Source organism: Drosophila hydei, unplaced genomic scaffold (genome assembly GCF_003285905.1).
Source record: "Drosophila hydei strain 15085-1641.00,03,60 unplaced genomic scaffold, DhydRS2 tig00008139-arrow-pilon, whole genome shotgun sequence".
Taxonomy (NCBI): Eukaryota; Metazoa; Arthropoda; class Insecta; order Diptera; family Drosophilidae; genus Drosophila; species Drosophila hydei.
The window spans coordinates 1,137,292-1,161,283 of record NW_022045847.1 but is presented as its reverse complement, the minus strand read 5'-3'; the positions used below and the strand labels follow the sequence as shown (position 1 = coordinate 1,161,283).

Here is a 23,992-nt window from a genome sequence, read left to right as displayed (position 1 = left end):
CTGTATAATATGCCTATATATTTTGAATCGCATGCAGCTTAAGCATATATGTATGTATATATTTATATATACATAATATATCAATATATATGTATACATATATGTATATAAGCTGAGGACTTACAAATACAACTACATATTTGGTTTTTGTTCGCTTTGCATAAACGTAATAATGATTATAAATATTGTAAGTACTTATTATTATTATGGTAATATACTCAATTAGCTGGCTTTAAGAGTGCTGAAATATCAAGTATCAATCCAATTATGGCGTAAATCTCTTTGGGCTCGTTTCAGCTGTTCCTCATTAAGAGAAACATTTTGCCTCCTTTCGATTGTTAGTTTGCGACGGCGGGATAGCTACGCTGAATCGTTATCGTTATCGGTATCATGGGTCATTAGAGGGGCAGGCACACTTAGTCTACAAAAGCGTCGCCTCTACCAAAAATTGAATCAATAGAAAATTTATTATAATTCGATTGGCTTGCAAAGGGTATTTTGATGCACATATAATGAATGTGGTTAGCAGGTGAGCAAATTAGGTGAGAGGCGGTGCAGTTTGCTTTCCAATCTCCAGGTGATTCCTTAGACCGCGGCGCTGTGCTCGGACCGCCGAAAATACTTACGCGCCTGCACATTCAGATCGTCGAGCAGCAGCTCATTGGAGGACTTCGAGCGTTTGGGAAAGATCAAAGCGTTGCGCAGTGGCGTCACATGCGCCACATTGGAACGCGGCTTTGGCGGTGGTGCAGGTGGTGCGCGCTTCTGTTTGTAGGACACCCGCTTCAGCTGGCGTACAAACGACTGGCTCAGCGTGGAACCACGATTGAAGTCCGGTTCCTCATTCAGCGCTGGCTGCGCAGCGTATTTGTGCAGCTTGGAGGGAGTCGAGACTGGAGGCAAAGGCTGCAACTCCTGCTCGGAGTGTGTTTTGTTGACTGTTCCCGCTGTGGAGTTACCTTTAAAGCGCTCAAAGAGATTCGTCAAAGTGCTGGACCGCTGCTGGAGTATCGGTGGCGCTGGCGCAGCATACTTCTGACTGTGCCTGGGCGTGCGGCCTGCGCAAGCTGTGGTGGGCGTGGTCGAAGCTGTTTGAGCTCGACTGGCAAAGACATCGTCGTCTAGCTCGCTAAGGCTCACCAGCATGTGCTCATCGTCAAATAGGTCATCTGTATTCGTAATCGTATTCGTGTTGGTGTAGCTGCGTGTCGTCTCCTGTAGAGTGTTGCTCCGCGCTTCCTGCTCCGTCTCTAGCTCCTCGCCATCGTCATTATATCGTGCAAATATTTCGTCAAAGGCCGCATTCACAATGTACGTCTCGTCCTGTAGCTCCTCCACGCTGGACACACGAGTGCCAAACAGATTCTTGCGATAGTCGTCGTATGGCTGTCGCAGCTGCTCTGTGGAATGTGCACCTGTGGGCGGCGGTGCTGGGCGTGGCAGCGTAGCCAATTGACTGGCCAGGCTCTGGGTGCTGCAGCTGCTGATGAGCTTGCCTGGTGCATGTGCGGTTAGTATGCATTGACCATGCTGATGACGATAAGGATGAAGATTCTGATGCTGTGACTGTGACTGTGTCAGTGCCTGTGGATGAAGCTTGTGCTTTTGCCTTTGCATTTGTTGCAGACGTTGCCGCAGCTCCTGCGACCTACGCTTCACTTGGCTGTATTTGATTTCGCTGTTGCTGTTGCTGTTGCTGTTGCTAATACTGTTGTCGCTCCGGCGTAGCTCATACTTACTCTGCTCACGATCTCGTTGCTGCTCGGCCTCGGCTAGCCGTCGCTGCAGTGCCAGCGTCTCGAAGGTGTGCACCATACTGCCGACGTGTGTTTGGATCTCCGGAATGCCCAGATCGCCGCTGAACAAGTCGCGCTGGTGTCGCTGCTCTGTGGACAACAGCTCGCCCACACTGTGAGGGCGATGCCCATGCGTGTGGGCGGGGCAGTGGCGTATGGGCGGCAACGGGCAGGGGTATTGCTCAATGAATTCGCTGGCCTGCTGCTGCCAGAGCAGATTGCCAAGCTCATCGTGCGCGCTTGCGCTGGCCAAAGTGGAGGACTATATAAGTGGGAGTAGTGTTGTATGTTGTAGTTGTTGTTTTGTATGTGTTATTGTTGTTGTTGTGTACGAGTTGTTGGCAGTTAATTCAAGCAAATTGTTAATGAAATAAATAAATAAACAGCTGATTAGCGAAGACTGCGAGAAAGAGTGAGAAACAGATAGAGACAGAGAGAGGCTAATAGTGGGGGTCTTCAGGTGAGCTTGGGTCAGTGGCTGGGGCAAGGGCAGAGGCAGGGGCAGGGGCAGGGGCGGAATCTTAGTCATTAAACATATCTTAAGTATACAATTATGCTTATCAGATAGCTATATATATATACACACACATATTGACCACATTTAACAATAAATGACTCCTTATTTTTTTTTTGGCTGCGAAGACCTACAACATTTGGTAATTTTCCATTCACTATCATATTTTATAAATATTTCTGTTATTTTGGTATTTCAACTACGCTCTAAATTAGTTTATAAAATATTTAAGTTGTAATTAATTTATGCTAAATCCATTTTAATATTTTGTGGCTTTCGACTTTCAATTCAATAAAACAACAACACAAACAGCTGCCATTAGCAGAGCAGCATAACTTTCAAATGTGTGTGTGTCCTGTGTGTGTGGGCGTGTGTGAGTGTGTGGGGGTGTGTGTGTATGTATATAAAGTATGCTAGATTTTTGGCAATGTTGTAAATTGTTTCGGATTCCGAAAAACCAAATCAAAGACAATTCAAAGTGCTGCGTGTAGGTATCATTCAAGGTGTGTGTGTGTGTGTGTGTGTGTGACTGTGTGTGTGCTCTTTCATTTATATAAATGCGTATGCATGTGTGTGTCAATCCATTGAGTTGTTATTGGATGTGCGTTTTGGGCATCGACAACATTTTACAACGGAGACAGCAATAAGTGACTCTGAATGTGTGTGAGTGACTTAGTGTGTGTGTGTGTGTGTGTGCGTGCCTCTTTAATAATAGTTATTATCAAATGGTAAACTATCACTGGAACTGGAATAATGCTGCTGTTGTGGTTGCTGTGGCAACAACTGGTTGTTGCTGGTGCGTTTGCTTGACTGCTGCTGCTGCTTGCTGCACTTTTGTTGCAGTTGCTGCTGCTGCTGCTGCTGCTGCTTGTGCATGGCTTTAAAATCATCCTGTGACTTGCTGTTCTTTGAGCTGTGCTTGTTCTTGTGGCCCTTGCTATGTTTCGTGTGCCTGAGACTGTGGTGTTGGTGGTGGTGTGGCAGCTGCTGCTGCTGCAGCTGCAGCTGCTGCTGTTGGTGTGGATGACTGTGTTGCTGATAGTGGTGCTCAATGTGCGCGATGTTGCTGCTGCTGTGATACTGAGGATGCTGTTGCTGTTGCTGCTGATTGGAGGTGTCACTGGCGGTGCCGCTGCTGCCATAGCTATAGATCTGCGACTTGGACTGGCTGCGATGCGGATGAGCATGCAGATTAGTCACGCTGTAATGATCCCGATCTAAGCTATCGAAGGTCTGCAGATAATGCGGATTGATCTGCGTGCAGTAGTCGCCGCCAGCATTGCCCTCACTGTGTGCGTGTTTGCGATCGAGCGTGTTGTTGGTGCGTGAATTTAGGTGCTGCAGATGTGTCATGTTGTAGCTGAGATGTTGGTATTGTGGGTCGTGTTGCTGCTGATTCTGCTTGCTGCCGTTTTTCATGGGCAACGGCGGCGGTTGCTGCTGTGCATTTGGCGATCGTCTGTTTGTATTGCTGTTGTTGTTAGCGTTTGACTTAAAACTGTTGTTGCCACTGTGCAAAGTGATGCTGTTGCTGGTGTTGTTACTGTTGCTGTTGTCGTTCTTCGTTTTGATCGCTATAAATGTGTTGGGCAACGGTGGCAGAGGTGGTGTGCCTGTGGGCGTGGTTATGGTGGTTGCTGATGATGAGCAAGTGGTTGCTGCTGCTGTTGCTACTGTTGTTGCTGTATTGCTGACGTTGGTGGTGCTGGCCACGTTAAGTTCCCGCTACGCGATGTGATGCCCGCCAAATGTGCGCAGTACTGGCACGCTCTGATTGTGGTGTTTGTTGGTATTGAAGGTGTTGTTGGTGGTGGTGTTGCAGGTGGTGTTGTTGCAGGTGTTGCAGGTTTTGGTGGTTAAAACATAACAATTGTTGTTGTTGTAGTTGTAACAGTGTCATGGTTAGCAGTTGGTGGTGGTGGTGATGTTGTTGTTGTTGTTGGTGGTGTGCGTGTTTGGTGGTTTGGTTGTTGGGCGCATTTGTTGTGGTAGTTATCGGAAAATGAAATTTCAGAGCGTAAAAGAGACGAAAAAAGGAAAAGAGTAGACACTTATCATATAAGTTGTGTATGAGATATATATATATATATTGCTTATATGTGGATTGTGTGTGTCTGTAAGTGTATGTGTGTGTGTGTGTATGTATGTATGTATACTTCTGCTTAACAACGTGGTGCGTCAGTTATGTGGGTAGAAGTGCCTGCTTCTCAGTTTGCCAGAGCTGGTGTCATTATCATACAAATATACTGATCTTCTATATGCATATAACTAGGCGATCAGTCAGATACAAGTGCTTAAACAATTGTAAAACTTACTAAAAAAATTAAATAAAAAAAGAAAAACAGTGCATGTAAATAAAATTTGCAAATGAATTTATTGTAATCATACTATAAAAGAAAAAATATATGTTAAGCATACACATATTAAAAAAACAGTAAATATAATTATATAATTATATAATGTCATAATAAATAAATGTAAAAAAAAGAAAAGTATAAAATATATAAAAAATAATTTTTTTTTAAATATTACTTATAAAATAAAAATAAAAGGAAAATATAATTAAGCAGAAAACAATGAGATACACTTTTGTATAAAACAAAAAAAAAAAATAGATTATAAAATAAAATGAAAAAAAAAATGAATATACATATGTATATTAGTCAGACAAAACAAAAAAAAAATAGTTATAAAAAAAATTAATGTAAATATTAATTCAACATGTTCTTTTAGTTCTACTTAATTGCATTCATTTACAGAAACATACAGTAAAACGATATATACGTGTATAGAGTTATACAGTTACTATTTGGGTGCTACCTAATTATTCAGATATATAAGATAAATTCCAAGGCGCGGCCAAGCCAAATTTCATGCATCGATGCGAGTGCTGCCTTGTCGCTTTGTGGCAGCATAAAGTGGCGTGTAAAACTTGCTTAATTCTGGCTGGGGGCAGGCAGCAAAGAGTTTGCAGTCCTGCAAATTAAGCGAGCACACAAAAAGCAAGGGAAAAAAGGAGAAAAATAAAAATTGGGGCAGAGCAGACTGCTAAGAAAGCTAATTAGCCGGGACAATTTGGAAAAAGTGAGCATAAGTTTTAATAAGAAAGCGCGCTGCGGCGCGCTAATGCCCGCTTAAATGTGGGGGCGTGGCTAAACTTGAAGGGCAACACAAAAGTTGCTATATTAAAGTTGCTACTTTAGTGAGCTCGCTGAGTGTGCGTGTGCGTAAATTTCACATTTAAATTTAAAAAGTTTGCAGACACTTTGCGCAACTGGCACAGCGAGTGGTGCAACCTCTTGCAACTGCACTCTTTATGCACAGTCTATAACAAATGGCGGCGACACACACAGAACTCGCACACACACGCACACACTCGGTAAGTAAACATGCGCGGCAAAAGAAACTTTCATTCATTCGCTCAATGCACACTCAAAGCCACTTTGGCGCATGGGCTCGAAGGTGGGCGTGGCACTTGGCTAAACTTCTTGCTGCACATAAAAGTTGACAAGCGTTGACATAATTTTACACGCAATGACAAGCTGGAGGAGCTGCAGGAAGTGCTGATGGCAAATAGACGCACAAGTAAGTGCCACTGTCACAAGTTTGAGTCGAGCAGCTCGAGAGCTGCATTTTCTGCATCATTTACCAGACAGGCAAATTTAATAGACTCAACACATACACATAATTGCGGCATGTGGCGCTAATGATGGATTATTGGTGTTGAAGCGGCGCGGCTGACACTCAAATGCCACCAGCTGCACAGAAAGAAATGGAACGAGCTATCGAGGCATTTAAGGAGGTGCACTTCATTGAGAGCAGCAACAACAGCCGCAAATATTGTTAGATTATCAATGGCAGAAGGCGACGTTTTTGCTGGGAGTGAGGGTCTGCCTTGCTAGCAACATCATCAACAGCCGGAAGTGAGCGGCGCTTAGCGCGGCAGGCAGCAGCCAGCAAGCAGCAAGCAGCAGCCAGCAGGCAACAGGAAGTTCAACTGGGTGCCACAAAAATTTGAAAACTTTGTAAACAAAACTTTGGCGCTGTGCACTTTGCTGCTGGCGCGAAACGAAACGAAAAACATCAGGCGACGATGCGCAGGACCTCTTACGACAGCAACATGAAAGAATTGGATAAGATGTATACATATACAGATATATACAGATATATACAGATATATACATATATATATATATATATATATATATATAGATATACATAGAGAGCTGTATTCGCCAGATAGCGGAACCCAGGTTCATCCCGCCGTTGCTCGTCAGCATCTGCACAAAAGTTTTCCACACGGCAAATGCTCCTTGCATTACTACTTGCCCCAAAACTTATGGCATGCCCTACTCAGCACTACGTTGCACTGTATTGCTCTGCTTTGCATACAACGCTTTCATCAATTGTCCAGCGGATGTTTGGCTCAGCAGTCGACGTCCTCGTCCTCGGTGCTTCCGGCTTGCTCGTCTACATCCGCCTGGCAGCGTCACGCCCATATGCCGATCAAAGCTAACTGCACTTCACAAATGGCTTCTATCTTGCAACACGCCACAAAAAGAAGAGAACTGCTTTGTAAATATTATGCCCCCGCTGCCCCACTACTCAGCCTTGCTGCAATTCGATGGCTGCTGCGTTGTGCGCTTTGCATTTCATTTGAAGAAAATGCTGCAAGTTTTCCAACTTGCCTCGGCTGTGTTGTTGTTGTTGCTGCTACTTTTGTGTACAATTGTAATAACTATCTCGGCGAGTGTTTGAAATGCGTTTACCGAAAACTTTTACAGCTGCCAGCGCAAGAATGTTTATACTTTTGCATTTTTGTGTGTGCGACTTTTAGCGCATAAAATGCGCCAGGGCCGAATGGCAGAAGCGCTCGAGAAAGAGACGGCTAAAGGGCAGCTAGCACGTACTTATGTAACTTGTAAATAAATAGTAAATACTTGCATTTGCACAACGTGCAACGGGCAGCAACTGTGTGTGTCTCTGTGCGCAAGTAATATTTAAATTCGCGCACAAAAGTATGCAACAACCTTCACTCCTCTGCATAGTACTCATACGCCCCGTGGCCCACAGCTCGTTCGGCTGTTTACTGAGAAGAAACCGTAATTAACCCAACGTCAACTAACACAATGCCTGAGTGCTGAAGTCCTGTTTGTCCGACTATTAATTCTCTTCACACTGGGATACAAAATTTTAAGATCAATTGAAATCATATTTAAAGTTAATCCTTTGCATACTTTAATTGAAATAGCTAAATAAGAAGACATGACGTTTTTAAGTAAATCAGCTATTTAAATAGACCATAGGATTATTGTGAACGATTATCTAAAACTTCATTAAGTGGCGAGTGGCAAGAGACCGACTCGAAGATATCTTGATATGATTTGAAATCTTTTATTGAATAACTAATACGACAGTCAAGATACGAATTTGTTGTTGTATGCCTCAATCATGTATTCCTGGTAGCAATATTTGAATGTGCGCTCAAAAATATGCAATAACCTCTTCGCCTACATTTCCAATATGGCCAATGGGCTCAGTGATCCACAGCTATGTAGCCGACACAGGCAAGAGAGGCAATTAACAAAATGTCAACCAAAATTGGTGTTAAAATATTGAAATTATAACTGCATTGCCCGATACTCTATACTTAATGAATTAATTATGTCAAAAGAGCAACAGTCAGTCACACGAATCGCTCAGAGGTTGATATTTGAAATTGGGTTTTCTTACCATTCTAACTGTAGAGCTGAATCAGCTACTCATTAAAAATCAGAAAGCAAAATGATTTAATCATGTTAAAGTGATTTTCAACTGTTTTTATGTGGTATAGGTTTCAGTATGATAAAATAGAAATAATAAATTGAACTTCTGTTAAATATGAGAATTAGCTGAGATTTGCGAAATAGAAGAGTGCAAAATATAGAGACACTAACGTTTAATTATAGCCAGGCCAAGGTCAATTCATTCAGTATCCCAGCACATGGAAAGTGTACAGAACTATTCTATTGACTTTGGTTGTCGATGACCAGCAGCATTTATACAGCTTGGCAGCAATCAGCAGAAAGCAAATCACAATAAATTAAGAGCGCCGAAAGGTTTTTGGACAGCCGGGTTACAGCAGCGCCATATATTTGAATCTGTTGTCAGGGCAGCTGAAGAGGGGTCCGGAGAGGGGCCGATGCAGCTATCATGTGTGCGTGCTTAAATTAAATGATTAACAAGGTTATTTACGGCACGCGCCGTGAGCCAAAAGTAAGCCGGTCTGCTGGTCTGAAGCAAAATATATAAAACAAATAGCAATAGTTTTTGTCTCCTGGTGAGTTTGAGCAGGCCGTGCAGTTTATGTATGCTGCACAAATAGCGCGGTCAACGCAACGTGAGGCACACATCACGCATCACGCATCGCGCTTTGGCGGTTCAAGGACAAGCCGAAACGGAAGCAGAGTTTGCGGTGCTGTTGCGGTAGTTGTTATTATATTGTTGTTGCCCGTGCTGCTGTTGCTGTTGCTGTTGCTTTTGCCTTCAGCACGTAAATTGCCGTGTCCGGAGCAACGGTCAATTGCTTTACTCAAACAGTGGGCACTCCGGCGGCGACGGTGCTTGTTTTGTTTGCTGATTGCGCAAATATTTGCGCAGGCATTAAACGAAGAATTGATGGCCCAACACGTTGAGGGGTGAGACCAAGGGCTAGCGGGACAGCGGCACACCGAAACTACGAACAGTAAGCGGGACAGCCACCGCAATATAAATTTAAATATTACCGCCGACTTAACGGCAATGAGTCTGTGGGTTTTTTGTTTCAGCCACTCCGCTGACTTCTTGACCGCCGCAGCGGACCAAACGTTTGCTTTAATGCTAACAGCCTCGTTACTTTTTATTGCACGCACAGTCCAGATGGGCGGGGCGGGGTTGTGTGAAATTTTGTGTAGTCATTACGAACCACACTAAAATAAGAAAAGAAAAGGTACGAAAATTGTGATTATGAACACAAATTTGCGCTTAAATTGTGAGCTAAATTCTGAGGGCGGGCGTAAAGTGAGCGAACGGTCGGAACTCCGGCGCATTTTTATTAAAAAGCGCAAAGTCATTAAATTTTATTGCAAGTTAAATTTTTCAATAAGGCAAAAGCAGCTGAAAAAGCTGAAAGCGAAAGACTCTCTGGTCTTAAGCCAATCAAGCGAGAACCGAAGCTGAGATCATCTTGACCGAAGCACTTACCCCGCCTCAAATGCATCGCATTTGTACATTAAATCGATTAACCGAAAAACTGTTATGTTTCTCTTATACTTAATTCATGTATTAGGTAAGGATATCCCCTAAATATGGGCGTGACTCGTTATAAATTGTCATAAATTTTTAAGGATGTTGTGGATGATTGCAATTGTTTTTAAGCTACATTTGAAAAGGTTTAGAGATTCGCGTAGATTGCAGAGATTAGGCTAATAAGAAGGTAGTTCTAGGTGGGATGTTATCCAAGGATGTTATAGAAGTAAGTCAGGATCAAAGGAACACAGCCAAAGTTCACAAGAAAACAGACAAAAAGCTTAATTCTGACGAATAAAATAAAGATAATGCCCACAATATATTATAGTTTTCATACTAATAATAACTCAGTCTTTATTCATCTGACTTCTTTTTACATTAACAAATTATAGTCTTGTTGGCCAATTATATATTATATAATCATAATTGAAGTGAAGGAAAAATTCAGTTTAAATAAAATAAATGTTAAGGATATCCAGGAGCACTTCTACCACTCTATTGGCAATTTTGGCTTTTGAATATCCAGTTTTATTGTAGAGTAAAGCAAATTATAATTGATGCATATTAATGATAATAGGCTCGCTTGCTAGAACTCTATCGACAAAGATTTCTAGAAAAATCTGAAGTGCATTTAAGAATGAGTTAAGAATGGCTCTCGATGTAATAAAACAATGAAGAGAATTTTCATTTCATGCAATAAACTTGAATTGTAAAATAGTTGTCAAAAATAGCTGCACTCAACTCATTTCGAAAGTTTTATACTTAAAGGGCCTTAAAATACTCAACTAATTTAAGCGACTAGATCTCTGCTCTAATTAAAGTTTAGTTTTGATATTTCCACTGCATTCTCTATTCCAGTCTTAAGTGCTGAATTTAGCTTGTTTCCTGCTTCTATTTTTGCTAGTTCGTACTCTATATTGCAGCTTTACTTGGCAGCCGCTTGAGCTGGAGGCAATAAAATGCAAATTTGTATTTGGGGCTTTTCGCTTTTCGCTTTGCGCTTTAGCATATTAAAAAATAAAAAACACCTGCAGATGGTGATACTCGCTGCACAAATGTACGAAAATAAATAACATTTATAGTGGCTTTGGCACACCTACCCTCACACATACACACACACACACACATACTAGTAGCGAGCACATACTTAAGCCCCTTCTTCTGGAGCATGCCATTTATGACATCCGTGCACCAAAAAGAAGCAGACAGAAATCTGAAAAACAAAACAGAAAAGAAATGGGACGGCAATGGTCGAGCACTTCATACCCTCTAAAGACCTTTATCAATAGTTCTATAAGCACATCATCTAGTAATTAGTTGTTAAGAAAGAGTTGACAATTGAGGTATAAGGTAAAGCTAAATTATTTTGTCGAAAGCATTGGGCATAGTAATAAATGATAGGGAATAGCACCAATCATGTAGGGTATATAAAAATGGCAACGCGTAAAACCATATTAAATGCCTTCTTCTTAACACCATTGTTTTTGGCATTTCGGTGAGCTGTGCTAGCAGAACGCAGGAGTAGGGGTCTATGGGACTATGGTCTTTCGTTTGTCATCTTTTAATGGTGCAATTAGAGCAGAGAAAATGCGTTTGCTGAAAGCTGAGCTGCGGTAGCTGTCGCTGGCATCATAAAGGATTTTTAATAATAGCGCCAAATTACAATAGGCACACAGCCTGATAACGCACATAAGTGTGTGTGTCTGTGTGTGTGTGTGTGCAAACAAATTGCGTATACGCCATGGCACTTTGAAACAAAAGCCACGACAATGCAAAGTTGTGCGATAGATGCCCGCTGCTGCCTGGGATTTCTTCTTTTTTTGTAGCTTGCTAGTGGGAGTATCCTTCTGGTTCTGCTGTCTTCTACTGCCTTTGCTTCAGCGTCGGCTAACATTTCTTGCCGTTTGTTGTTTGCTGTAATTTGATGCTCCATTGTTTGCCGCATGCGATTTTCATTGTCTCCGACACTTTAATGTCATCTGAGATTTTTCATGCTGTTGCTGTTGCTTATGCTTCTGCTATGCAACGTTGTTGTAATTTATGCACGTATTGTTTCTTCATTTTGCGTAGCAGTTGTCATTAGTTTAGCAGCTGCTGCTATTTATGGGCCGAGTTGCACTCGGTTAGAAGCAAAGTTTTGGCCGCAAGTTCATTTGGAAAGAAACTATTTTTTGATGCACGGCATAATTTGGTTTAAATAGCAAGTAAAATGCAAAATGATTATAGTTGCTGCTCTTAAAGAGAGAGAAAGAACGAGCGAGACAAAAGACGAGCGGAAGGGCTTTCATTGCAAGGCGAGTCTCTTGGCCATGCAGCTCAATGAACTCGATGCGGAAATGCAAACGCAATAAATTATTGCCGTGCCGAATGAAGCGACACAGACACACGAAATGGCTATGGAGCCACGGTAGAGGTGGCCCAAAGGATACGCTGGGCAACATAAATCCTGACGGAAATTTATGGTGCGTTGAACTTAAAATGAAATACAATAAAATGTTCAGCATGCAGCTGCAGTGCAACGAAGATGCGACATCCACACGCTGCCAGTGGAGGAAGCAAAAACAAAAGGGCGCACACGCATATAACAATAATAAAATTTATTAACGTAGAACAATTTTGCATTTCCTGCCCACGGGCCAGCAAATGATGTAAGAAAAGGCCCGAACAAAGATGTAATAAAATTAATGCCAAGGCATTACATATCGTATGTATGCATATTTCGCCTATGCTCATGCACATATGTCTGTTTGCCCAATGAGGCATTAAAATGGTGGTGAAAGGCACGCCAAATGAATGGCCCCATAAGAACTCAATGAAACGAAAATTGTGTCGAGACTGAGACATGAAAAATCATTCACAGAAATCACAAAAGTTATTCGCCCAGAAATATTGAAGCTTATCGAGATGAATTTGGCAAGAAGTTGACATGAAAACAGAGTGAATACCTACTTGACCTGGTAAGTCTACTTGCGTATGAGTATTATGTGTAGAATCTATGCACCTAGGGTGAAAAAACTTTACAATATATATTTCTCTCTGGATCTCATGGCGTATGAGCAATACACCTGAATATCTACGTTGATTATAAGTGATATATTGATTAACAATATTCTCTATGCAGTTTCAGAATAAATATGGCTACTATTCATTTATTATTACAATCATATGGCGTGTGAGTAGAGTTCGATAAAAATTGTATTTTTAATTATGAAATCGAATAACGGTCAAGTATCAATCAAGTTTGCATAATATTGCGACGGTCCAAATGGCATTTCATCAATTAAATATTATAGAATAAGTATAAAATTATATCATCATGTACTTACTTTTTATTTTAACATATGAACGGTGCCTAATCGCTGGAAACCCCAAGTTAAGATAAGTTGTAATTTACTAGATCTTTAGTTTTGTAAAGCACGGGTATAATAGATTACATATACACTACAGAAGTTTTTAAAATATTAATACCCATTTGAAAAGGAAACTACTTACTTCAGATTTCTTATATAAATATTTCTAACTCTTGTTATTGTATTATTATATTAGTATAAATTCTTTGAGGAATAGAAAACGCTAAATTCTTTTTTAATTCTTTACTAACTTTGCTAAATAATCAAATATTGTTAGCGAAGATATATTCTTTCTGTCATTCTCTACATTTGAATAGAATTTTCTAATGAGTTTCAAAGGCTAAAAGATAGTGTATGAAAATCATCTCCACACTATATCAAATACTTTTTTAAATAATTTTCTACTTTAATTTTTTCCTGTTTAATTTGTACATATTGCACTTAGTGTTTCTTTAATTTAAATTTAAATTAAAGTATTTACATATCATAAAGTAGTCTTTCGACTGTTGCCCCAAATGGTTTTCATATCTCAGAACTTGATGCAGCAAATCGAAGCCATGCTTAAGGACAGCATTTCTTAAAACGAGCGATAAAAACATTTAGATGTTTCCCCAAGTTCATAAAAGTATTTTAGATCCGGTGCAAGCGATAAAAAATTTAGTGAGTGCATCGAGAGAGTGCAATATCATATTTAAGGGATGCAGAGGTCTAGGGTGCGGGGTGTCGGGTTTCGGGTGTGGGGTATCGGGTGTGGGGTTGAGATTGCTTGAGGACAGGCGAAGTGCTTTAGAGGTCAATGCAGGCAACTCAATTGCTCGGGCAATGCAGCAGTGCAGCAGAGGAAGGCATTGCGAAAATTATAATTATATTCATAATTAGTGCACTTAAAACTGAATCCAAATTAACTTTTTGTTTCTGCTGAAAACGCAAACAGAAAAAGAGAAAAACGAATACATCAAATTTTATCTGGTGCTGCAGGTGAAAAGCTTAATTACACTCTCAGCTTGATGCTGTTCTATTCGTTTTTCTTCTTCCATTTTTGTACACTCAAGTTGCAGTTAAAAAAATTAAATAATATTTAAAAAGTTATCAAACTGTGGTCGCTAGCTTCACATACACGAAACTAAAAATTAAAATAGGTGGTAGAAATAAAAAAGGAACGAACGAACGAAACGCAAACTTTGTTGTATGCAAATTACTTTAGGGTGCACATTAGAAATGCTAAAGGGTGCAAAATTTCACGGGTAGTTATGTTGTCTGAAGGGTTACAATGCGAACAACGGGCAAAAAATTAAATAAAACCAGAAAAGAACGAAGTGGTGCTGGTTGTGCTTGGCGGTGGGTACATTTTGGCTTGCGGTGTGCCATAAGGCCTATTGTTCTTGCGGTAGGCTCTGTATGTATGTATGTCGATGTGTCTGTGTGTGTGGCTATGAGTCTTTATCGCTTCTGTTGTTGCAGTCGCTGTGGAGCATATTAATTCATTAACAAACTTAAATGGAACGTGAAATTATTAATTGCTGGGCTAATTAGTTTATAATGAGTTTCGGCCTGGCAGCTGTGCCATGCCACATAAGCCATAAACCACAAACCATCAAACAGAAATGGTTGGTTGCAAGAGCAGATCGCATATTAAGTATACGCCATGTGGTGCGACAAATGATCGTGACAACAAAAGGACACGTGCTGATGCGTATGTGTGTGTGCGTGAGCAGGTGTATGTGTGTGTGTGCACAACAAATAAAACTGTACAAGGTGAGCGCTAAGTATGGCAAGTATGTGTGATGTCTGTCGCCCTTGTGTGGGTGGTTTTTGCTGTAAGTTTTGCTGGATTTGTGTGGGTGTGTGTGGCCGTATGTTTAGTGGCTGTGTGTGAATTTAAAATTTGGTTTTGTTTTGAGGATCTCTTGTTGCGCTTCGCTGGTTATCACAGAACATTCAGTTAAAAATTACAATATGCATTGAATGATGCGTACACTATATGTATGACTAGATCGTATAATAATTGTCGTATAGGTTAATAGGTAATATAAATATTTATATATAAATATATATGTTTTGTGTACAAGTACAAGTATAAATATTTAAATTTGTAAAATAATGTAGTTTGAAAAAAATCCAAAAAACGTTCGTATATACGCCGGGGGTTGCACCACATAACAAATCATGATCATATCATATCAGGTCATCAAATTAGCTTGGTACGAGTACAAGTACAATTATTATTATTATTATTAGTAGTAGTATTAATAGTAGTAGTAGTAGTATATTTATGCTTATTAACTGTAAATTGTTGTAAGTGTTAAATTTGATGCGCAAATCACGATCATCAGCAGAACGAGCGAACGAACGAGCGAGCGAAGGAACGAACGAAGGAACGAACGCAGGATCTTGGGAATTTCAGCAAAATATCCGGCGTTCTTTACGGTATGCGTAATGTACGAATATGTATATATATATATATAATTTTTTTGGAATGGATATATTAGTTAATGTATATGTAGATATATAAATGACAATTCAAGGTACATATCAAAGTAAAAAGTCAATCAATTCAGTTCATTCTCTTATTATTACATCATCAAAGGTCATCAAAAGTAAGAAAAATAATCATATACATAAATATAGTCATTATAATTATTCAGATATGGTATATATATATATTTCATATATTTATATATATATATATATATATATAAATATATATATATATATATATATATGTATATACATATACATATACATATATATATATATATATATATACATATGTATATATATGTATATATTTAGTATAGGTCAATTCATCAATCCATAAACAATTTACATGTATGCGTATATATTAATAATTAGAGACAGACAGAGAGAGAGAGAGAGAGAGAGGCAAGAGACAAGAGATGAAAAAAAATTAAGAATACGGGCTAGGGCGCTCACCATGTTTACGTAAGGCAAAAAATAAAAAATAATAAAAATAATATTGAAAATATATGGAAATGAAACATTAAAAAGTCTTCCTTTTACAATTTCTGGAAATTTTCGGAAAATCAGAATGTTTGGTGTCGCCGCAAATTGGAAACTCTTTGAAAGTTCTCTCAAGGGGTTAATTAAGTTTTAATTGCCTGCTGGAAGTTTCGTATGCACAGTTCGCTATATCCACTTGTGCGAAATGAAATCTTACTTAATGGATGGGTGGGTTATGCTGGGTGGGTTAGGTGGGCTGCGTGGTTACACTATTATTATTATAAGGGCAACTCACAAATTATACAGAGTAATTATAGTTTCGAGTTAACGTAAATTCCATCTATGCAATTTAAGAAATTTGCCAAGGTGTCAAAGTATGTGTGTGTATGGTTGTGTGTGTGTGTTGTATATGTGTATCTCTGTATGTGAACGTGAGTGCTGTGTTGATGTGGGAGTGCGGATGGGTGGAGGACTTTAGAATGGGGTGTTTGTTGAATGCATCTGCATACGAATCGAAATGAGAATCGGAATCAGAATCAACTCGGCAAAAGCATTTGTTGATTGCCAACAATTCTCAATTACGAATATTTTTAAGTTTCGTTGCATTGTTTGTTTTCATTTATAAAGGAAACATTTATGAATATATATTTAAGTTTTCAATCAACTAACAGAGAGCGCACAGAGCTTTAAAAATTCATAACAAACGGCCGAGCTCTGCGCTCGTATCATGAATAAATCACAACAGAAAAACTTTCATTGTTCCATCCATACGCAACATAGTGAGAGAGAGAGAAAGAGTGGGAGAGGGAGAGTGAGTGAGAGCGTAAAATTATCCAAATGCTTGCACACCCACACGGACACACGACGCGCCAATGTGGAAAACACGAATGCAACGAACAAAATCAATAATTATTAATAATAATAATGCCCAATGCAATATTAATGAAAACTCAACTGAAAAAGTATCGAGACAGACGCAAATGAATAAATATCAACACGCACACACGCGTATTCGCAATTAAATTGTATTGTTTTTTATTATTATAATTATCCTGTTTTTTCTTTTTCTTTTTTTTGTTATTATAAATTTGCTCATCATTTAATGCGGACTCAGTTTTCTCTTCTTTTTTTTTTATAAATTAGTAGTTGCTCTGCATCATCCGTAATTATCATATAAATATTTATATAACTTTTTTATTTATTGTATTATTTCTTCTTCTTCCCTCTCTTATTTTGCTGAGCTGCTTTGCTTGCAGTTCATCATGATTTTCTCTACATAAAATACAAATTATTACAAATTGCAATAATAAATAAAAGCTAAATATCTATTGAAAGGTAATAAAAAGTACGTTTATCTGTATACAGAACCTAATACAGAGGGAAAAAATAAATAAAATTTATATCAATATTTGACTAACTGAGCTGAAAGCTTAAATCATTTTTTTGTTTTCTTATTTTAGATATTGCTATTGCTATGTTAGTATTGAAGGACTCTCTAACAAATACATTTGAGTGTGGTACTTCTTCTATACAGGGTCTGGTACAATTGGAAAAAATAAAAATGATAATTTATATAGAAAATAAGTTTTATTTAAAATCGGCTGCAATTGCTTTCCAGTTGCAAATAAATAGGCATATGAATATTTTATTTTGTACACTTAATAATTAAAAATTAAATACAAGGTGCATACATTTACATTGCATTTTACTTGAGATTCAAACGTCATCATCATCATCATCATTATGATTATTATCATCAATTTGGCCGCCTGGCCGTTTAATTTCAATTTTAATTGGCCTCTGCAAACGCGCCGTTTCATATATCTTTACTTTTAACTAAAAGGCGTAAATGTAGCTCAATCATTTTAAATTAAAAACAATAAACAGTTATATATAGTAAGGTAGCATATCAAGAAAAGGGGATGATCTTAAAGATAGTTGTTAAAGTCATCATTTAAAAATAATCCTCATAAAATAAACACATGTAAATCAAAACAAATAACCAAGCAGCGCGACATTTAGGAAATCAAAGTTAGATCTTTCAAAATAAGCCACATTTAAGTATATTGAAAATATATAAACATATATAGAAATATAGAAATATGTACTATGTGAAACGTGCCGTTGGTGAAACTTTTAAATTTTCATTAAGCGTCAAGCTCGATTGCATGTTTTGTTCATTCTGCACTTTCTGTTTATAAATACAAATTATTAACTTATTTTTTTCACATTCAACGCAAAAATATTTATTACTTTAATAATTGAAAATGAAAATAAATAAAGGAAATCCATTTTTTCTTGCTTTGTTTGACTGACAGCAAAATGAAATTATAATAATTGCGCCTTATATATATTGTATAACATATGTATATTTATATATATGTATATATATATAGATAAATATACTTGTTTGTTGTTTGTTTTTGTTGTTTGCATTGCGCTGCGTTTGATTTGTTTGCTCGTTCGTTTCGTGGTTTGAGTGGACTTTAAAGTGGTTCGAGCTGGGCTTTGAGGGGCTTGAATATTGGTCGAGTTTTTACTTGTTGATTTAAACAGAATATGTGCTCTCGCGGCACTCAGCTTTAATTGGGTGTAATTAAGAGTTATGCCACTGGCATATTAAATGCAATAATCCACTGTTATCGAGTTGATAGTGCGTAAAATGAGATTTTTAATGCATTTTCCAATAGGCGTTGCATGAAATGCTAATAGTATGGCCAAATAGTATTCAAAACAAGTGGCACGCCTGAGCGTTGAGGACATTGCAAGTGTGCGAGAGTGTGTGTCTAAAGTGGGTGATGTGAGTGTATGTGTGAGTAGGTGTGTGTGTGCGCCGAGTGATTGTGGGGGAGTGAGCATATGTGCTAACCATAATATGCAAGAAATACCTGGCATCTAATGCGTGGCTGCGGTTGCGGCTGCTGCTGCTGCTGCTGCTGCACTTGTCGAGCTATTGCCTCAAACTGAGGCGCACTTGGTTAATATAATATGCAACATGCAACACTCAGACACTGACACGAGTTTAAAGCTGAGTTGGGAAACTTTGTGCATTGTTTTTCACCTTTTGTTGTGTCGAACAATTAATTGGATTAAGTTATTAGCAGACAAAACTAATGCGACTCAAGTGACCCGACGATGCTTCGTGGGCCTTGGACGGTGGGCGTGGCAACGAAGCTGGTGGGATTGGGAATTATGCGGCAACAGCTGCTGCACTTAAACTTTCCTGAGCCGTGTCCCGAGTCCCGAAAGTCGACTTGAATTTTTGAATAGCATGTGGCACGCAGCAAGTGGCTAGCCGGTTGCATGCCACGGTTCGCTTGAAGCAATTGCGTAATGATGCAATAAAATGCCTCATCTTGATTTCAGCCCTTTACAAATTGCACAAACTGTTAACGGATGGCAGGGCAACGCCGTGGACGGGGCGACAGTAAAGTTTTGCATGTCGAGCCAAAAGCCTTTCCAAGAGGTTTGCGTGGGCAGCTGGGCGTGCCCGAGTGGGCAGAACTTGGAAGTTGTGATTTATGTACTGGCCAAGTTTGCTGGCACTTATATATGAGTCCCTGATTTTGGTGCGTAAATATTTTGCTTATGCAAACAAAAAAGAGAAGCAAAAGTCTTCTTGAAGGATTAATTACAACTTATTCACGGGCTTGACTCAAGACCTGATTTCACTCGGCATAAGAATTAAAAAATTGTAAAAAATTATTAAGTTTGAAATAAACACACACATGGCAAACAGAGACAAACATGCTGCACAAGCAGTTCAAAATTCGAAATAAAAATGAAAAGAAATTTATGTGATGTGTATTTGAGGATAGTAAACAAATTGTAAAGCAAAGCAACGAAACGAGCTCAATTTTGTATGAATGTGCAGCAGGCGAAAACAAACATCGGCCTGTATTTGTGTTTGCTTATGAAATGCAACCAAAAATTAAAATCTGAATTTCAATTTGAACAAAAAGAAATCTCGAAAATCTTTATGTGTTAAAAAAATGTATGATAAACTAAAAACACATTTGCAGTTCAGTTTGTTTACAAGTACATTCCGGTTAGTTTTGTTTTTGTTGTTGTTTCTTTATGGTTCAGAGCTGGCTCATAAAACATGCCTCAACTCTCAGTTGCACACATGACAAGGTAAACAAGGAGTAACGAAATATAAATAAGAGGTACGCAAATAAAAGAGCGAGAGGAAGAGACAGAGAGACTATAAACAGGTTGAAGGTTGTTAATCACATGACAAACGTGTTGCATGTTGCATGTTGCATGTTAAACAAAATAATAGCTGTTAAAACAGGCAACAAACATTTTGAACTGGAACTGGTTCAGGATTAGATTTACAGTTAAGGTAGTGAGGTGGGCGTAGCAGCTGCCGTGATTGCCATTTCCAATTTGCTTACTAGACAAGTGGTACAAATGTTAGGCAAAAAGTTGGTGAACAACAACACAATACAAATCAAAAAGAAGGTTAAAGGAAATAAACTGAAATAGTGTGAGCAGATCGCAAAACGACTCAAATTAACACAAATATTAACATACGATTCGAGTTTGAGGAGTTACCAAAGAGAATGCACAAAATGCATGGAGCACATACAGTACATTACAGTTTACGGATAATTATTATATAGTAGTATATATGCAGATATTACTGGTTACTTGCTTTGATTTTGATGTTTTACATATTGGTATCTTAAATTTTTGTTTTGTTTTTTTGTATCTTTGTTTTTTTTTTTTTGGTTTTTTTGGGGTACACATTCCGTTGGCATTTCGGTGTAGCTAGTGAGATTATTACATATGCATGTGTGAGTGTGTGTGTGTGTGTGTGTGTGTGTGTGTGTGTGTCTATGTGTGTATGTATTATCACAACCCATTTGTAAATCTCATCGAATATAAAATTGTAAGAGTAAAGAACTAATTGTCAAAATGAACATAAACTAAACTAAAACATTAGCACATTTCGAAATAATACGAGAGACGAATGCAGCAAGTATTTCAGATACGATTACTTAATTGTACAGTTATTTATATATATGCATATATAAATTGTAAATGGTGCAGCTGAGGCTGCGTTTTTTGGTTGCCTGTTGCTGTTGTTGTTTTGTTGTTATTATTATAATAATTATTATTGTTGCACAAATACTTAAAACAAACGTTAAACATGGCATAGAAAAGGGGAATGGGATCAAATGTAAATATATATATATATATATATATATATATATATATATATATATATATATATATATATATATATATATATTTATATTTGTAGAGAGATATGGTATATATCTGTAGTTGTTTGTTATGTTAGGATTCTGCAGTTGTTTATATAGCAGTATTACTTTCTCAGTCTAGTTAGGTCTGTCAGAACTAGCTATGTTCGCTTGTCATCTCGTTTAGTATGTGATCTCTGGCTATTCCCCATTCGAGCTTGATAATTGAATTAGATAATTGTTGACTGCCGAAAGCCTTATGACTTACATTCCTTTCACATGCAAATGAATGCTATTGTTGTTGTTTGTATGTTTTCAATTGATAAGATGCGTCACGACTGATAGGAGGATAGCGAACGAAACTTCATTTTAAATTTAAATTTTAATTTGATTTTCATTAATTTATTTGCTGTTGGCTCTTAATGTGCGCGTTGGTTGGGGTGGCAGCAACTGCCGATAAGTTGATGGTCAGCCATAAAGCATGCCATGAATTATTATTGTTGCTGTGGAAAAGCAAACAGCAATTGAAACGGCCGCAGCAGCAGCCACCCTGCCTGGATCCACATGGTCCATGCAGCGGGCAACTGGCCATATGCATTATGCAGCAATTGCTGTTGTCAACCGTTGCCCATCCTGTGGCAGAGTGGCATCTTCTTTTGGGTACCCCAACGCCAACCAAGCCAGCTGCCAGCCAGTAAATTAAGCGGAAAAGTGTGTTGCCAGTTCAACAATAAAGAAGCTAAAGAGAGAGAGAGAGAGAGAGCGGGGCAAGCGGGAATGGAATGAATGGGCAGGCAATGCGGCGTTTGGCAGGGCGAGAGCGAGACAGGGAGAGAAAGAGAGAGTGGCCTCGTCTGGCAGTGTTATTTGCTGCAGTTGGAAATAACTCAGCCGCAAATGAGATAAATTGCGCGCACACAGATAATTGCATCGGCTTGGAAAATACGAGCACATGCCACACATGCAATAATTTTGAATATGTAACTGCGAGAATTCAAAGTAGTTTTCTTTTGCTGCTCGCTACAAATATTTATGCAACATTTGGTTTGTAGAGGTGATGATTAACAATACTCAGTGTATGACAGAAATATGAAATCAATGGGTGATTGAATACATTGCGTATACGCACTTATGACAGAAATGCTTAAATGAATAATGAATGAGTGTGTCGCCTGTCCTTCAGTTGTAGTTGTATTTACAGTTGTACTTAAAAGTTAAACACCTTATTGAAGTGACACACAAAGTAGGTAAATATATATATGCCTACATATATATATTTATGTATATACCTATATAGCTATATATGAATCCAACTGAGCCATTTACATCCTTTTACGTAACACGCTTTTGCCGCATAAATAAATAAATTTTACATATTTTTGTTCAGCGCATTTCTTCCTTTTCTGTCTGTATTTTTTTAATATTATTTGCTTTCAGCGTAATTACAGATTTTCATATTTTATGCGCTTTGTCATTACATCTGCCACTCATTGTTGTCGTTGTCGTTGCATGAAAATTTAGCCGCTGTCCTTTAATGCAGTACGTGGTTTTAATTTCCTTTATGTCAACGTGGAAGCTCAAATTGTTGTTTTCGCCTTTTTTCATAGTTTATTTATTTATGTATTTTTCTTTTCCTTTTTTTTATTAAAGTTTTCAATTAAACGTAATTGCCTTGCATTTGGAAAGTTGTACCGTAATTTAATTTATTTTTAGTTTATTATTTTTGTGGCATACTTTATATATTTAAGTATAGTACTTGGAGTACGTTGTTATCAAAGATCTGCAATGAGTTTTTCCTTTGTGTGCTTTTTAGGATTTCAATCGAACTTAGTTTCATATTAATATCATTTCATAGAATCAATGTTACCGGAATGAAATGAATGAATAATGATAAACAAGTACAAATACTTTTTTTTACTTTCAATGCCGTCAAAGTTAGTCATTGCAAATCTCCGATAGTAAATCTTTTAGATTGGGATTAAGTTTTAGACTAAACTGAAAAACTTAACAGCGATGTGAACAGTCGTTAACCGCGTCTTATATAATCTATATATATATATGAAAAGTTGCAACGATTAGCTTGGATCAAAATTCAATATCAGATTATGTAGAGTAAATTTGATTTATATAGTGGATATAGGAGGATTATGCTTAAGTTCTTCTTTTGATTCCGATGCATTTGTCTTCAATTTCGAATACAATTTTCATAATTGCTATTAACTTGGCTAAGAAACTTAATTGAATTGTATTATTGTCAGTAGTTTACGATAATGTATACCTAACTTTACACACGAGTATACATACATATAGTATGGTATATATACCCTCTAATCAACGACAATAAATATATATGTGTATTATTTTTGCTTAGGCTTAGCTTGCATTTACAGCTGTGAAATGGTTATTTAAGTTAGCTTTGGATTTGTTCTATCGGAACCTCAGATACGGACAAACCTTATGTACATATATATATATATATATATATATATATATATATATATATATATATATATATATATATATATATATATATATATATATATATATATATATATATATATATATATATATATATATATATATATATATATGTATAAGCGCGTCCGTTAGTGGGTTGCGTCCGACTAGGGTTGTGACAGGGCGGTAAGGTTAATCCAATCAGTTTTGTTAACAATTTGTAATTGTAATTTCGGCAAACGCCAAAGCATTGCATGGCATGGGTAGAACAGAAGTGTGTGAGAGAGAGAGAGAGATAGAAAGAGAGACCGGACATCGGACTAAACGGACGAACAAATAGCAGGCAAAATAATTCGCAACTCGTTGTCGACAGGTATAGCCACCGCCGGGGAGTAGGTTTAGTACCTGCCCCCAATGGATCGATAGTAATTTAATCGC

At 38.1% G+C, this 23,992-nt stretch overlaps 2 protein-coding genes across 2 annotated transcripts in view; both read right to left on the bottom strand.

Moving 5' to 3' along the window:
- Window positions 1-155: 155 nt before the first annotated feature.
- Window positions 156-2,437, bottom strand: LOC111597591. Its single transcript, XM_023312390.2, has one exon. The coding sequence runs from the start codon at window positions 1,813-1,815 to the stop codon at window positions 586-588; it is 1,230 nt and encodes a 409-aa protein (XP_023168158.2). The 5' UTR covers window positions 1,816-2,437; the 3' UTR covers window positions 156-585.
- Window positions 2,438-2,894: 457 nt separating this feature from the next.
- The window catches only part of LOC111597593 (kin of IRRE-like protein 2), an 85,346-nt gene continuing 64,248 nt past the window's right edge, over window positions 2,895-23,992 (bottom strand). Inside the window, 2 exon segments of the mRNA XM_023312393.2 lie at window positions 2,895-3,968; window positions 4,017-4,080. Of these exon segments, the coding sequence (XP_023168161.2) occupies window positions 3,016-3,968; window positions 4,017-4,080 (1,017 nt within the window). The 3' untranslated portion in view covers window positions 2,895-3,015.

Coding starts and splice junctions, on each gene's coding strand:
- LOC111597591 (XM_023312390.2), bottom strand. CDS start 1,815: ATGGTGCACACCTTCGAGACGCTGGCACTGCAGCGACGGCTAGCCGAG.